The 14,370-nt window shown below is 46.1% G+C and overlaps 1 protein-coding gene across 1 annotated transcript in view; it reads left to right on the forward strand.

Annotated features, from left to right (window-relative positions):
- Window positions 1-148: 148 nt before the first annotated feature.
- Window positions 149-14,370, forward strand: part of LOC309797347 (protein FAM170A-like) — a gene marked incomplete at both ends in the record, with an annotated part of 518,827 nt that continues 504,605 nt past the window's right edge. The window contains one exon of the mRNA XM_082645935.1: window positions 149-167. Coding sequence (XP_082502061.1) covers window positions 149-167 — 19 coding nt within the window. The remainder of the gene's footprint in view (window positions 168-14,370) is intronic.

Raw genomic sequence — 14,370 nt, forward strand, 5'->3', positions numbered from 1 at the left:
GACGTCCGCCAGCATTTTCCAGAAGAGGCCTGCAAATTGCTGGGGACTCCTCACAAATAGGGAACGGCCACAACCCCTGCCACACAGACTCTGCGCGTGGCCCTCCTGACGTACTCCCACTCTCTCTCTGAATTTCCCGAGGTCTGACATGAGGGTGCTGGCTGGAGGCAATGATCCCGTGCAGGCTGAATCTTCTCCAGATTCTGATTCTCTTCCTGGGCCTATCGTCCTCAAGCACAGTTTCCATGTCCCTGGCCACACTGATCTCTCTCCTTCAGTCCTTCCCTCCCTCCCTCTCCTGCCTCCCAGTGCAGAGAATACATTTTTGCATTTGAGACGACATTTATTTTTTGTTCACAGAATTCTCACCTCTTCTACTGTGGCCTCCGTTGTGAACATTCCAAAGCTGAGAATTTTCTTTTTTTCTCCCTCATTTCTGCTGAGTCTTTACCTTCCTAATGCAGTGAGCTCACAGTGCCTAGCTGACTGGATGAGGAAAAAAAATCCAGGGAGCAAAGAGAAATAATAAAAGAATATATCAGTTAATTTTTCATAGTGTTATCCAACTACATATTTTTAAAATTTTGGAATAATATTAGGAAACTTCTCTTTATAAAAAACTGAATTATTGGGCTTCCCTGGTGGAGCGGTAGTTAAGAATATGCCTGCGAATGCAGGGGACATGGGTTCGAGCCCTGGTCTGGGAAGATCCCACGTGCCACGGAGTAACTAAGCCCGCACGCCACAACGACTGAGCCTGCGCTCTAGAGCCCATTTGTCACAACTACTGAGCCCACGTGCCACAACTACGGAAGCCTGCGTGCCTAGAACCCATGCTCCGCAACAAGAAAAGCCACTGCAATGAGAAGCCCGTGCACCACAGCCAAGAGTAGCCCCCGCTCACTGCAACTAGAGAACGCCCGCTAGCAGCAACAAAGACCCAATGCAGCCCAAAATAAATTAATTAATTTAAAAAAATTGAATTAGTTTCAAGGGTACAATGTATAAAAGTACAATAAAAGCCCCCCTTCATAACCCCCCAACCCCACTCTCAAGATGGAATAGATATGCTGTGATACAATTTATAGTCGTAGTACTACTACTCCTCCCACCACATCCGAAATCCTCTGAGCCAGGTGCAGCAACTACCTTTCACAATGCTAGGACCCTCCACAAGACAGATGATAATCCCTTTGGACATTTCAAGGAGCGGCACAAGGCAACAGTACCTGGGAAATGCCACTGACAGCTCAGAATATCCATGGCATTTCTAGAGCCTCGGCACTGCTCACGCTCTGGGAATGAGGGTCCAAAAAGCACATCGGAGAATGTTCATAGTTGTAAACAAGCTCCACCTTTGAAACACAATTTACATAGAACCACATATACAAGCCTGCACAATGGATGAAGCCAAGGTCTCCTCCATGATTTCCCTTCTGACCACCTTATTGTCTCCTCAACCATAAAAGGTGAACTTGAAACTCAGGACCTTGCCTTGTCACCAGAAACATCCAAGCTTGGATCAGTCTTTCTAAGACCAGATACTTGCTCTCTGAACTATTAGAGACTTGTCACATACACACAGGTAGAACAGGATTATTTCTATCTACCTGGGGACCTGGAGTCTTTCACATTGCTCCTGTTAAAACTCTCACAACAGCAAAACTTTACCTACAAAGGGTTCAAGCTATGACACTCCCAATTTCCACAAACCTCCTCAGCTCTTGTGAGTCACATGCAGCCAATTCCAGGAATTGGAAACATGGTTGTGAGGATGAAACTGACTTTGGGGCTCCCCTTGGATATGGTCTTCCAGACTTACCAAAAGGCCATTAAGAGGAAGGTTTACCCCACCTCAGGGAAACCCGAGGCAGTACTTGCAGTCAAGGCCTGGCCATGGCTTCTGAGCTACATCCAAAAAGAATTTCATACTGTACCTGGATCTGCTGAAGCCATTTCTGACTGTCCGAGAGCCAGCATGTACCGCTCCTCAACTGCCTCCATTGTGGATCATCAGTAGGGCTGTCAGATTTAGTAAATAAAAGTACAGGATACTCAGTTAAACTTGAACTTCACATGAATAATAAGTCATTATTTTTAGTATAAGTAGATCCTATGAACTATTTGGGGCATACTTATCTTAAAAATATACTTGTTGTTTTTCTGACATTCATATTTAACTAAACAGCCTATATTTTATCTGTCAACCCTACCCTTCAGAAATGATGGAGGCTCATAGAGATCCAGGAGATGCCTCAGCGCCTCCTCAGCTTTTATTTCTATGTCCTGGACAGCGAGCACGAACCTTCCACTCCCAGTCATTGGCTAGAATGGAGGATATTCTCTGTTTTAGAGCTTTTTCTACTTGTCATTGTTATTATCTTCCTTAGTTTAAAGAGATGTTTGTTTTTTCCCAAACTTAATAGCTCATCCAAAAGTATTTCAAAGTTCATTAGACAAGGGAAAAAACAACATGGTTCTGAAAAGTGAAGGAAACCGCCTGGTGTTTAGTCAAGAAGTAGTAGGGAGATTGAAAAAGCCAAACTTAATAAGCAAATCTCTCCAAGGGTATTTTCAGAGCTTGATACCCTCCCACACCCTGAAAATATTATTACATCAAGAATGTAGAACTGCTAACCAAATGTAAGGCTCCCATATGATTCTATCAAACTGAGGATGCTTCTTTACTAAGCAGTGAGCACACTTGCTGCCCCAGGGACCTTGGCAGTTGCAACGTAGGGCTCTTCCCTTTGGGATGGAAACAGCAAGTTTTCCTGTGGTCTACACACTGGCCCCCAAAATACTACACTCCCAATACTTGTCAACTTTAAGTATTTTTCTACATATCTCCATTTTTCTGTTACTATTTGGACTACATCCTAGACTTGACACTACGTAAATTGCATTCAAGAAGCTATTTTTAAAAGTTGGTAGGAAACCTTAAATCTATAGCTTGCAGTCCCTGGCTTACTTTCATCCAGGTGCATAAGGGTTTTCAAAAGTAGTCAGGTTAGTTACCCCATATCACAGCCCCACGCTGGTGTCACAGGTATAAAAATGGAACATGATATTTAAGGTTTTAGTTGCCAAATCATCAAGCCTCCCAGACAGAGGCAATAGAGCAAAATGATTACAGAGGCATGGATTTTGATTTGCTCCAGTGTCTTGGGCAAGTCACTTGGCCTCTCTATTTATTTGTACTTATCTGCACTTATCTGTCTCTTGGGGGTCATAATTGTACCTGGTCCATGGGTACGTTGTACAAATGATCTGTAAAGTAGTTACAAGAAACCGACACAGAGTAAGCACTCCACAGACATTGGCTATTAGCTATTGGAAATAGTTCTCCGTGAAACAGATGACTTTATCAGTGGATGACTCGGTGGGAGACAGTGCATCACAGAATCACAGCATGTTGAAAGTGACCTAGTTCACACTCTTATGTGAAAAGAAGAAAAGTGTGCATGGGTAGAAAATGTCTGAAACTTTACCTAACAAATAGTTCATCATGTTAGCATGGAGGATTAGAATAAATCAGGAAAGGAGGAAAGAAAAACTTGAGTGTCATTCAATTTCTCTATCATTTGTGTTTCTACACTGAGACTCTGAATACACTGGAAGTGCAATTTTTTTTAATGTGGCGGGATAAAGGTTTTCAAGTTTTCCTGATCCATCCGTATTATTATCTCAGAATTGCTGGCAGTTCTTGCCATCTTCGGATCTACACCCATGTGAGTCAGTGGGCCATTCTGGACGGAGGAGATAATAGAGCAGAAGTGAAGTGAGAGGAAAGGAGAGAAAAGATTTTCTCTTTTCTCTTCAAAGAGGAAAGGTCTTTGGAATGGGAACAACTCACAACCAAACTTTGGGGAAAGGATGTGATGGAAAATGAGACAAACATCCTACCCCTGTGATGAGAAGGATTCCCTGGGCTGGATGGAGGGAGGTCACAGGTGGCTGGACAAGGAAACCAACTAGGGAGAAACACACACAACTGCAGGGCAAACACCCTGAGGCCACTCAGCCTGACTCCATGCAAACATGTGTCCAGCAGCCAGCCCTTCACCTGTGGCTCCCCAGCAAGACAGGTACCTCTGGGGTGCCAACTCATTCTGAGTCCGTTATGCCTGGGCATTCATAAACCTCTGTCTAACGTGTGAGGAATAAACTCTCAATGTTTATGAGGAAACTGGGGAAGGAGATTGAAAGGTTACTTAAACGGAAAAAAAAAGAAGTTCAGGAAGGCAGGATGGTACAGAGACAAGAAAAAGACCTTAAAAGATACAAAGTATTTGTCAAAGAAGAGAAAGAAAAAGAAATGATTCCAAATGGGTTAACCTGCAGCTAGGAAGTTAAGGAAGATTATTGATGGGTGAAGACTATGGAATAAAGTGAATAAAATTTATCAGAGGTTGCTGAGACTATGGTAAGAAGCATGATTATCAAATTATGAATTGGCTGCAATGGCATTCTAGGGGGACACTAGGAAGGGGAAGCAAATGTTCATGAGATGACAGTAGCAGGTGGAAAGATGTTTCAGGGGAAGATCAGTCTTGCAGAGTGTGTATCAGAGGAGGGCAAGTGTGAGCAAGCAAGGAAATACTAAGTGTATACGGTTCCTTCACTGAGTGCACCCAGCCCCGCGGTCAGCCTTGAGAACAAGCAGGACTTCAGGTACTGGAGCTACATTTCAGTCATCAGGACTTGAGAAGACACCCTTAACTCAGGTCTTCTCTTCAAACTCCATCTTTCCTTCTTGACCTTCATTTGGCCTCTTCCCTTACCCTCAAGCTGTGGACTGAGGCCACAGAGCAAGATGGGTCACTAGTATCCTCCATCCCCCGGCGGCTCTGGTTCACATCAGTGGAGCACCAAAGGCTATAACCAAGTAACAGACACAAGAGTGTATGAAGAAGAAGAGATTCTGATAAGGCTTTCTGTGACAGTGTGGGCCAAGTCGGCTCTATATGGCTGGTATCACGTGAATTATGAGCAGCCTTAGGGGAGAAGTCCTCAGAAGGCAGAGCCTGGCTCTCTAGAGGCTCTGCGTGCTCACAGCCCACTCCAAGACCTCAGTTACAGCTTCGGCCCCCAATATCTCTCCCTCTGCCTGCTCACAGTTTTTGAAGTCTTCTTTCCTCCACATTTCTCTTGAGAGGTGGAGGAGGAAGATGAGCTTCAGGCCAGCTCAGACTCCCCTGGGATCCCAGCAGGATGCCTATCATTAACCTCCCACCTTCTAGGAAGCTCCTCAGATCTTCACATTTGGGGCAGTTCTCATTTCAGCTGTGCTTCAAATTGCTGGCTGGAGACGGCCTGTTGGAACGTGGCAAAAAGCAAGTAGCAGTCCTTCGGGCAGCCTGGCCCTTCTCGACTGTCAGACATCTTCAGGGATATTCTAGGAAATGTTGTTTGTTCTAGAGAAGGGAGGGAAACAATCCAATTGTCCAAAAATGCTTGAATGGAAAATAAATGATGCTATATGCATGTGATCAAATAATATCAAACAGTCAAAAATCAAAGACCTAGATCTATATGGATTCACGTGGATAAATCTTGAAAACATAATATTGATTGAAAGAAAATAAGATAAAGAATGTTAGATTGTGATAACAGGTATGTAATATTTAAATATTTAAATCAATTCAACATATTGCTTCTATACATAGAGATGCAAGAAAATAAACTTTATCCAAAGAACACATTATTTACATTTAATATGCTCATTTATCTAGGAGACCCAAAAGAACCCACAGATAAACTAGCAGGAACTAATAAGACGGTTCAACAAGGCACACACATACAAGATCAATAAATTTTAGAAGTCAATCAGGCTCTTCTACACCGGCGATAACAAATTAGAAACTGTAAAAGAAAATAAGAAAAAAAGAAGATCTAAAAATTGTCACAAGAGCCATATAAATTATTTAGAGCTAAGCATACGTAGAAGGCAATATAACTAACAAACTGAGTACGAACAGATAAACTCCGCCCAACCCCAGGTTAGGAAAAGACTGTTGTTACTTTATGAGAACAGACCCTCTTCTTAAGGAGCAGATCAGTAAGTGAGAGTGAATCAAAGAAACACAGCATTTGAAAAGTCAGCTAGTCCAAGCCTCTTGATCGCACATAGAGAAGCTGAAGCCCAGATAGGTTGAGTTATTTGCTAAAGGGCCCAATGTCCTGACTCAAGGACTAGCATTTTTCACTCAGTCGCAAGACACAATCAAATGCAGTACCTTGGAAAGAGATGGGGAAAAAATGAAGAAATCAATTAGATAGTTCCTCATCTTTAAGTACAGAAATAGCCGTGACAAAATTACACGTATTGAGGGAAAATTGAAGTGCAGAGTTTAAAATGTCAATAATCCACAGGGAAACTGGAGACCATTTAAAATATTCATATTAAATCTCTCTAGAAAAGACATTAAAAGATCTCCAATCAAAATGTGAATTTTATAATAGACATGGTATGATACAATTTATAATAGATATGGCATGAACCTTTCTATTTCAAAGGGAAAGCTTCGGCTGGGAAAAAGGAATTGTTCTTGAAAATGGGGCCTGTGCTACTGCAGACACTGTGCTCAACCTAGGTCCACCGAATGCTCTGATGTCATCACTGAGGTCACAGAATTCCACTGTGCGCCTGGCAACCTTGCAAACATAACAGCCCTGGTGAGCACTAGGCAGTACTGCTGGTTCACTAAGTGGACAAGTTTTTCAGCCATTTAGGAGACTTGACCATTTTTATTTGTATTGAATCATTTCAACGGATTGCCCAAGAGCCAAGAAGGGCCAACCTGTAGGGAAGAGGAGGAGTTGGACATCTCTTGAGGCATCTTCTAAGGGAGACTTCTAGTTGGTACGATGGAATGGCGACAAAAGAGGAAACATCTGGAAAATGAAGAGTCCCAGGAAACTGCCGAGAACGGAGGAGGTATGTGGGGGGCAACTTGTCTGGGGCACATGGGTTTCTGCCAAACTGAAGCTTCTCTAGGAAGCGGGGGACTGAGAACGTGTCACCTGTGAAGCAGGGAGCGAGAGACCTTGTCTCACTGATGCTGCCGTATCTATCCGGAGGGTCCCTGTGGTGTGAGATGGCACAGAATGGCCAGATGCCCCCTGGGAGATGGGAGGTCAGCTCCGCTGGTCTGAGGACTCTTTCCTGGGGCAGCCGGGCCTGGAGCTTTGTCGGACTCACAGCAGGCTGCATCCTGCTTGCACAGACCTAGAGATGCAGCTTTTCTCAGTCCCCGATTTCTCTCTTATTCTCTTGGATCTTTCCCTGGGGACATGAGGTGGGGGATGTGAAGGATGCAAGGATGCTGAGAGAGACCCATGAGTTGCTTGGCCTCTTTTACCAAAGTGGAAAGAGAAGCCCCATGAGTTGAAGGCCCTGTTGAAAAATATCTTGACAAGTGGAATGCACTTTGAAAGAAGATTGTTTGTCTAGGGATGGTGTCATATTGAAAGCAAGGAGGATTTATTCCTTCAACAGGAAGAATTTCCCAAAGGAGATCAAGGGAAGGGAAGGGTTTTCCAGAGACTGAGACCGCGTGAGCGGGGGTGAGAAATGTCCTCAGGGTCCTGCGGGGAGCTCTGAGAGCCACGGGCCACGTGGTGCCTGCGTGCATTAAATGTAGGCGAGTAGCTTGCCCTGGGAGAGGGGTGGTCACCCCAGAGCTCCAGCTAGAGGCCTCTGCCCCAGATTAGAGCCCAGTAGCTCCTACCAGGCCCAGGGCCCTGGAGACTGTAGGATGGGCCCTGGGAATGGAGCTCTAGACAGCAGGCAGATTTCCAGGCAGTGGCTGGGACAGGCTGGGGAAGGCAATGACTGCCCCTGACCATTCAGAATATTTTGCTCTATGTTCCTGTGTGTGTGTGTGAGAGAGAGTGAGTGTGTGTGTGTGTGTGTGTGCGTGTGTGTGTGTGGTAGTGCAGAGAAGAGCGAGATGAATGGGGGTAGAGTGTTTACCAGATATAACATCTGTGTGGTAAAGTTCTTGTCACCCTGCCTGGAGCTGGCTGACACTCGGCGTACCTAGGAGTGTATACAGAATTCTTGTTAGGGGTGTTTTATGAGACAGTAACTCATACACCCATGTACACTCTGATACAGCAAAAATATCACACACCCCACATATAACTTCCTTATTAAACCACACACAGCACATGGAGGTATATACACGCATCCCTCCTATACTACGTTCTCATACAACCCACCTGTATCACAATCCTCTCCTCCAACCCCAAACGCTGGAGATGAGATATGTATATAGACACACAGACTATATATATAGGACACACACACACACACACACACTATATATACATGTATTTCCTCAACTCTTGCACAAACACAGCTAACTCCAGCCATCTCTAAATACCTCTGTAAGAACCAGTCACGTGTCATACACACCACCCTTATAACACATTCTTGAGTAATGCCAGACCCGCTTTGTACAAACCACAGGAAACCACAGTCTCAGTAACACATGTCAGGATTGCCAGAGAAAATATGGGCTATCCAGTTCAATTTGAATTCCAGATAAACAACAAGTAATTTTTCAGTATCCGTATGTCCCACATATTGTATGGGCCCTACTTACACTAAAACTAAGTCAGGCCAAATACTGCATGGGAATACTTACACTAAAAAATTATTCTGGGTTTATCTGAAACTGAAATTTAACTGGGTGCCTTGTATTCTTGTTCGCTAAGTCTGGCAACCCTTATATACTTACCACCAGCTGATGTATTATATATTTATTGTAGTTTTGTTCAGTGTGTGTCTTCCCCTACTAGAATGTGCAGCGTTACCAAAGACTACAACAATGGAAGAGTGCCGGATACACAGGAGTAGCTGCTTACTGAATCTTGGTGAATGAATGAATGAACACGCACCATAAATACAAGCCACACCATGTAATGAGGAAAAGTTACATGTCCCAGAATTCCTGACTTGTGAACAGAAACCATGCACACAAAGGCCACAGACACAGATAGACACGTCTGCACTGTGCTCCCCATGCCAACCCCACACTTACCACAGACTTAACTGATACACATCACTCACTCTTCCCACACACTCACAGTCACCACCGAGGCCTACATTACCAACTAGACAGTGAGAGAATAAGTATTGATTGGAATTAAATCCTGGAGGATCCACTGGGAACCACACTCTCAACTGTGTGTATCCACTGCACCTGACACGTGTCACACACTCAGTAAATATCTGTGGACAGAGGACTGATGAACCCACCCTGAGCCTTTCATTCCTCCCTCAGGAATCTCGAAGTCACAAGAGGATCCCCCTCGGCTTGGATCCACTGTGGTGGCCCAAGGCTGCAGCCCAGGGGCAAGGGAGGTCTCCTCTGCCTCTAAATACTTCTTCTGTACTTCTACTCTGCGCAAGCTCAGCTACGCTGGTAAGGGCGCGGGGCTCCTCAGGTGAGGGGGTGCTTGGCTGTGAGGCAGGAGGCACACAGATCCCAGGGAGGCTGAGAGGAAATCCAGGGTCATCAGAGGTGATGAGGGCTCTGTGGAGGAGCCTGGGCAGGATGGCTGAGCTGTTCCGAGGGCATGGATGCCAGCTGAGTCTGGGAGTGTGTGTGTGAATACTGCTACTACCATGGTGGGGAAGTCAAGAAGCAGGGGCCGGAAAGGTCTGGGCTTGAGGTGGAGGGAAGAGGGACCAGATTAAGCATCTTCAGAGGAAAATGTAGGCTTTGTCTTTGCCTTTGCTTCCAGAGAAGGACAGAGTTCTGCATCATACACCTCCAGCCTGAGAGCAGGACCATCCAGCTCAGGTGTACACAGCTCACACATACACGTGCCCTCCAGGCACAGCCCTTCTCAGTGCACATCAACCCCAAGCACGTGCTCCACAGTACTCTCCTGCACCACAGCCCCATTCCACAAGGAATGCACCACCGATATTCCCAAACTCACACTCCTCGTCGTACACGCATCCAGCCGCATCCCTCACATACTACAGCCCTCACCACCATACTCCACACCACTGTATATAGACACCGCTCCAGTATACCCCCCCACGCACATTAAAAGCCCACAGATGACACCCGATACACCACTCTGTCCTAAGGCCAACAGACACCAAGCTCACGACATAGCTATGTCGTGCCAATGTCCCTCTCTCGTCTACCACACCTGCTCCCTCAGCTTCCGGCATGGCCCATGCATGTTATTATGATTTTCATTTCCTTTTTCAGGAATCCGGAGATTTCATCGAGACACTGCCCAGCCTAGACCAACCCTAGCCCAGGATCAGGAAGAAGGAGAGACTGCTTCCCCATCACACTGTGTCTCCTCCTCACCCTCTTCACCCTGTAAGAACTATCTGCACCCAGACAAAGAGGAAAGGGGCATGAAAATATACTACATGCAGGTACAAGTGAACAAGGGTGTCGCTGTCTCCTGGAAGACAAAGAAACCCTTGGAGTTGCCTGAAAAGCAGCTGACGATAGAAGAAGTGACCCTTCCTGAGGATGTGTGCGCAGTAGCCACTGACCCCTCTTCTGATGTGTCCACCAAAAGCCTCCTGTCTGACAGTGAGCCCACTGGGGAGGAGAAAGAGTATGAGGAAAGGGCAGAGCCAGGCAGCCCATCAGGGCCACCTGCTGTCGAGGAGAGACCCAGCGCCAAGACAGCGGACTGGATGCTGACCATGGAGACTAGCTTCATGTGCATGGCCTGCTGCCGGATCTTCCCCACCTTGGAGATCCTCCAGCAGCACGTGAAGTTCGGCGTCCTGCAGGGCTTCAGCTGCCGTGTCTTTCATCTCAACATGGCCCAGTGGATGGGCAATGTGGAATCCGAGAGCACGCATGAGGAGGAGGACGAGGAGGAGGAGGAGGAGGACGAGGAGGAGGAGGAGGAGGATGAAGAGAAGCAAGAAGAAAAGGAGAATGAGGGAGAGCAGCCCACGGGGGAAGGCCCCAGCCCAAAGAGACCCCGCAGGCAGGGTCTTTTCTCTCCTTTGAGTTCCAAACAGCAACTGAGATTCATGGGACAGAAGATCCTGGAAGACGGTGTGGCCGTCCCTTGGAAGAGGTAAGGCTTGAGGCTGGCAGTCTTCTGAGCCTATGTCACGAGGGCCCAGAGGAGTCTAAGGGAAGGGGCCGCACACATGTGCTGGTTGACCTAATGGCTCTGCAGTTGCATCAAATGGGACACACCCAGCACTAACAAAGGCATTGACCTCTGTTGACGTAAACAAGAAGGTGGAGCCTTTTCCTAGGAGTTTTCTCAGGGTCTGCACGATGGACCTCAACTCTTAGAGGACGTACTGCCAGCAGCTCCTTCTCGGCAGAGAGAGCCAGGAGTGGTCTCAAGAGAGGACAGGGGCCCTTGCAGGACCAGAACTTTGAGGTCTGAGAGCCTTGGGCCTGAGCCGAGATCTCACCCTGACCACTGGACCTAGCCTTCTGTGACAAAGGGGAATAGGAAAGAGAGTCATGTGGAAATGAGGTCCCCCGAGATATGGAAATGTTCCAGAACATTCGTGGCGTGGTAGTTGATCTGGAGCCAAGCTCACTGTGGTGTGTGTGGCTCTGAGCATTAAGGCAATGCTGGAGGGTAACCCTGACCAGCAGAGCTTGGAGTGCTTCTTGTCTCTTCCTGTTCTACCTCATTTGCTTTATCCCTTCCAGGGAGAAGAAAGGACCCTCGGGAGAGTAGCAGACAGAATGTCGTGGTCTGAAGGAGGATGAAGGGACTGGCACTCAGTCTAACATCATATGACAATAGAAGCATCCTATGCAATAAAGGACATTTTCCAAACCTTTCCTGGAGCTTTTATTTAATGACATTTTTCTATCTATGCATCTATCTGTCAGCTACATCTGTATCTTTCAAGGTTTGTGAACAAGCTTTCACATAAGCACTAGAGACGTCCGCCAGCATTTTCCAGAAGAGGCCTGCAAATTGCTGGGGACTCCTCACAAATAGGGAACGGCCACAACCCCTGCCACACAGACTCTGCGCGTGGCCCTCCTGACGTACTCCCACTCTCTCTCTGAATTTCCCAACGTCTGAGATGAGGGTGCTGGCTGGAGGCAATGATCACGTGCAGGCTGAACCTTCTCCAGATTCTGATTCTCTTCCTGGGCCTATCGTCCTCAAGCACAGTTTCCATGTCCCTGGCCACACTGATCTCTCTCCTTCAGTCCTTCCCTCCCTCCCTCTCCTGCCTCCCAGTGCAGAGAATACTTTTTTGCATTTGAGACGACATTTATTTTTTGTTCACAGAATTCTCACCTCTTCTACTGTGGCCTCCGTTGTGAACAATCCAAAGCTGAGAATTTTCTTTTTTTCTCCCTCATTTCTGCTGAGTCTTTACCTTCCTAATGCAGTGAGCTCACAGTGCCTAGCTGACTGGATGAGGAAAAAATATCCAGGGAGCAAAGAGAAATAATAAAAGAATATATCAGTTAATTTTTCATAGGGTTATCCAACTACATATTTTAAAATTTTGGAATAATATTAGGAAACTTCTCTTTATAAAAAACTGAATCATTGGGCTTCCCTGGTGGAGCGGTAGTTAAGAATATGCCTGCGAATGCAGGGGACATGGGTTCGAGCCCTGGCCTGGGAAGATCCCACGTGCCACGGAGTAACTAACCCCGCGCGCCACAACGACTGAGCCTGCGCTCTAGATCCCGTGTGCCACATCAACCGAGCCCACGTGCCACGACTACGGAAGACAGCGTGCCTAGAGCCCATGCTCCGCAACAAGAGAAGCCACTGCAATGAGAAGCCCGTGCACCGCAGCCAAGAGGAGCCCCGGCGCACTGCAACTAGAGAACGCCCGCTAGCAGCAACAAAGACCCAATGCAGCCCAAAATAAATTAATTAATTTTAAAAAATTGAATTAGTTTCAAGGGTACAATGTAAAAAAGTACAATAAAAGCCCCCCTTCATAACCCCCCAACCCCACTCTCAAGATGGAATAGATATGCTGTGATACAATTTATAGTCGTAGTACTACTACTCCTCCCACCACATCCGAAATCCTCTGAGCCAGGTGCAGCAGCTTCATTTCACAATGCTAGGACCCGCCACAAGACAGATGATAATCCCTTCGGACATTTCTAAGAGCGGCTCCAGGGGAACAGTACCTGGGAAATGCCACTGACAGCTCAGAATATCCATGGCATTCTAGAGCCTCGGCACTGCTCTCGCTCTGGGAATGAAAGTCCAAAAAGCACATCGGAGAATGTTCATAGTTGTAAACAAGCTCCACATTTGAAACACAATCTACATAGAACCACATATACAAGCCTGCACAATGGATGAAGCCAAGGTCTCCTCCATGATTTCCCTTCTGACCACCTTATTGTCTCCTCAACCATAAAAGGTGAACTTGAAACTCAGGACCTTGCCTTGTCGCCAGAAACATCCAAGCTTGGATCAGTCTTTCTAAGACCAGATACTTGCTCTCTGAACTATTAGAGACTTGTCACATACACAGAAGTAGAACAGGATTATTTCTATCTACCTGGGGACCTGGAGTCTTTCACAGTGCTCCTGTTAAAACTCTCACAACAGCAAAACTTTACCTACAAAGGGTTCAAGCTATGACACTCCCAATTTCCACAAACCTCCTCAGCTCTTGTGAGTCACATGCAGCCAATTCCAGGAATTGGAAACATGGTTGTGAGGATGAAACTGACTTTGGGGCTCCCCTTGGATATGGTCTTCCAGACTTACCAAAAGGCCATTAAGAGGAAGGTTTACCCCACCTCAGGGAAACCCGAGGCAGTACTTGCAGTCAAGGGCTGGCCATGGCTTCTGAGCTACATCCAAAAAGAATTTCATACTGTACCTGGATCTGCTGAAGCCATTTCTGACTGTCCGAGAGCCAGCATGTGCCGCTCCTCAACTGCCTCCATTGTGGATCATCAGTAGTGCTGTCAGATTTAGTAAATAAAAGTACAGGATACCCATTTAAACTTGAACTTCACATGAATAATAAGTCATTATTTTTAGTATAAGTAGATCCTATGAACTATTTGGGGCATACTTATCTTAAAAATATACTTGTTGTTTTTCTGACATTCATATTTAACTAAACAGCCTCTATTTTATCTGTCAACCCTACCCTTCAGAAATGATGGAGGCTCATAGAGATCCAGGAGACGCCTCAGCGCCCCCTCAGCTTTTATTTCTACGTCCTGGACAGCGAGCACGCACCTTCCACTCCCAGTCATTGGCTAGAATGGAGGATATTCTCTGTTTTAGAGCTTTTTCTACTTGTCATTGTTATTATCTTCCTTAGTTTAAAGAGATGTTTGTTTTTTCCCAAACTTAATAGCTCATCCAAAAGTATTTCAAAGTTCATTA

The sequence above is a fragment of the Mesoplodon mirus genome (genome assembly GCF_964341445.2).
Source record: "Mesoplodon mirus genome assembly, contig: HAP1_SCAFFOLD_330, whole genome shotgun sequence".
Lineage (NCBI taxonomy): Eukaryota > Metazoa > Chordata > Mammalia > Artiodactyla > Ziphiidae > Mesoplodon > Mesoplodon mirus.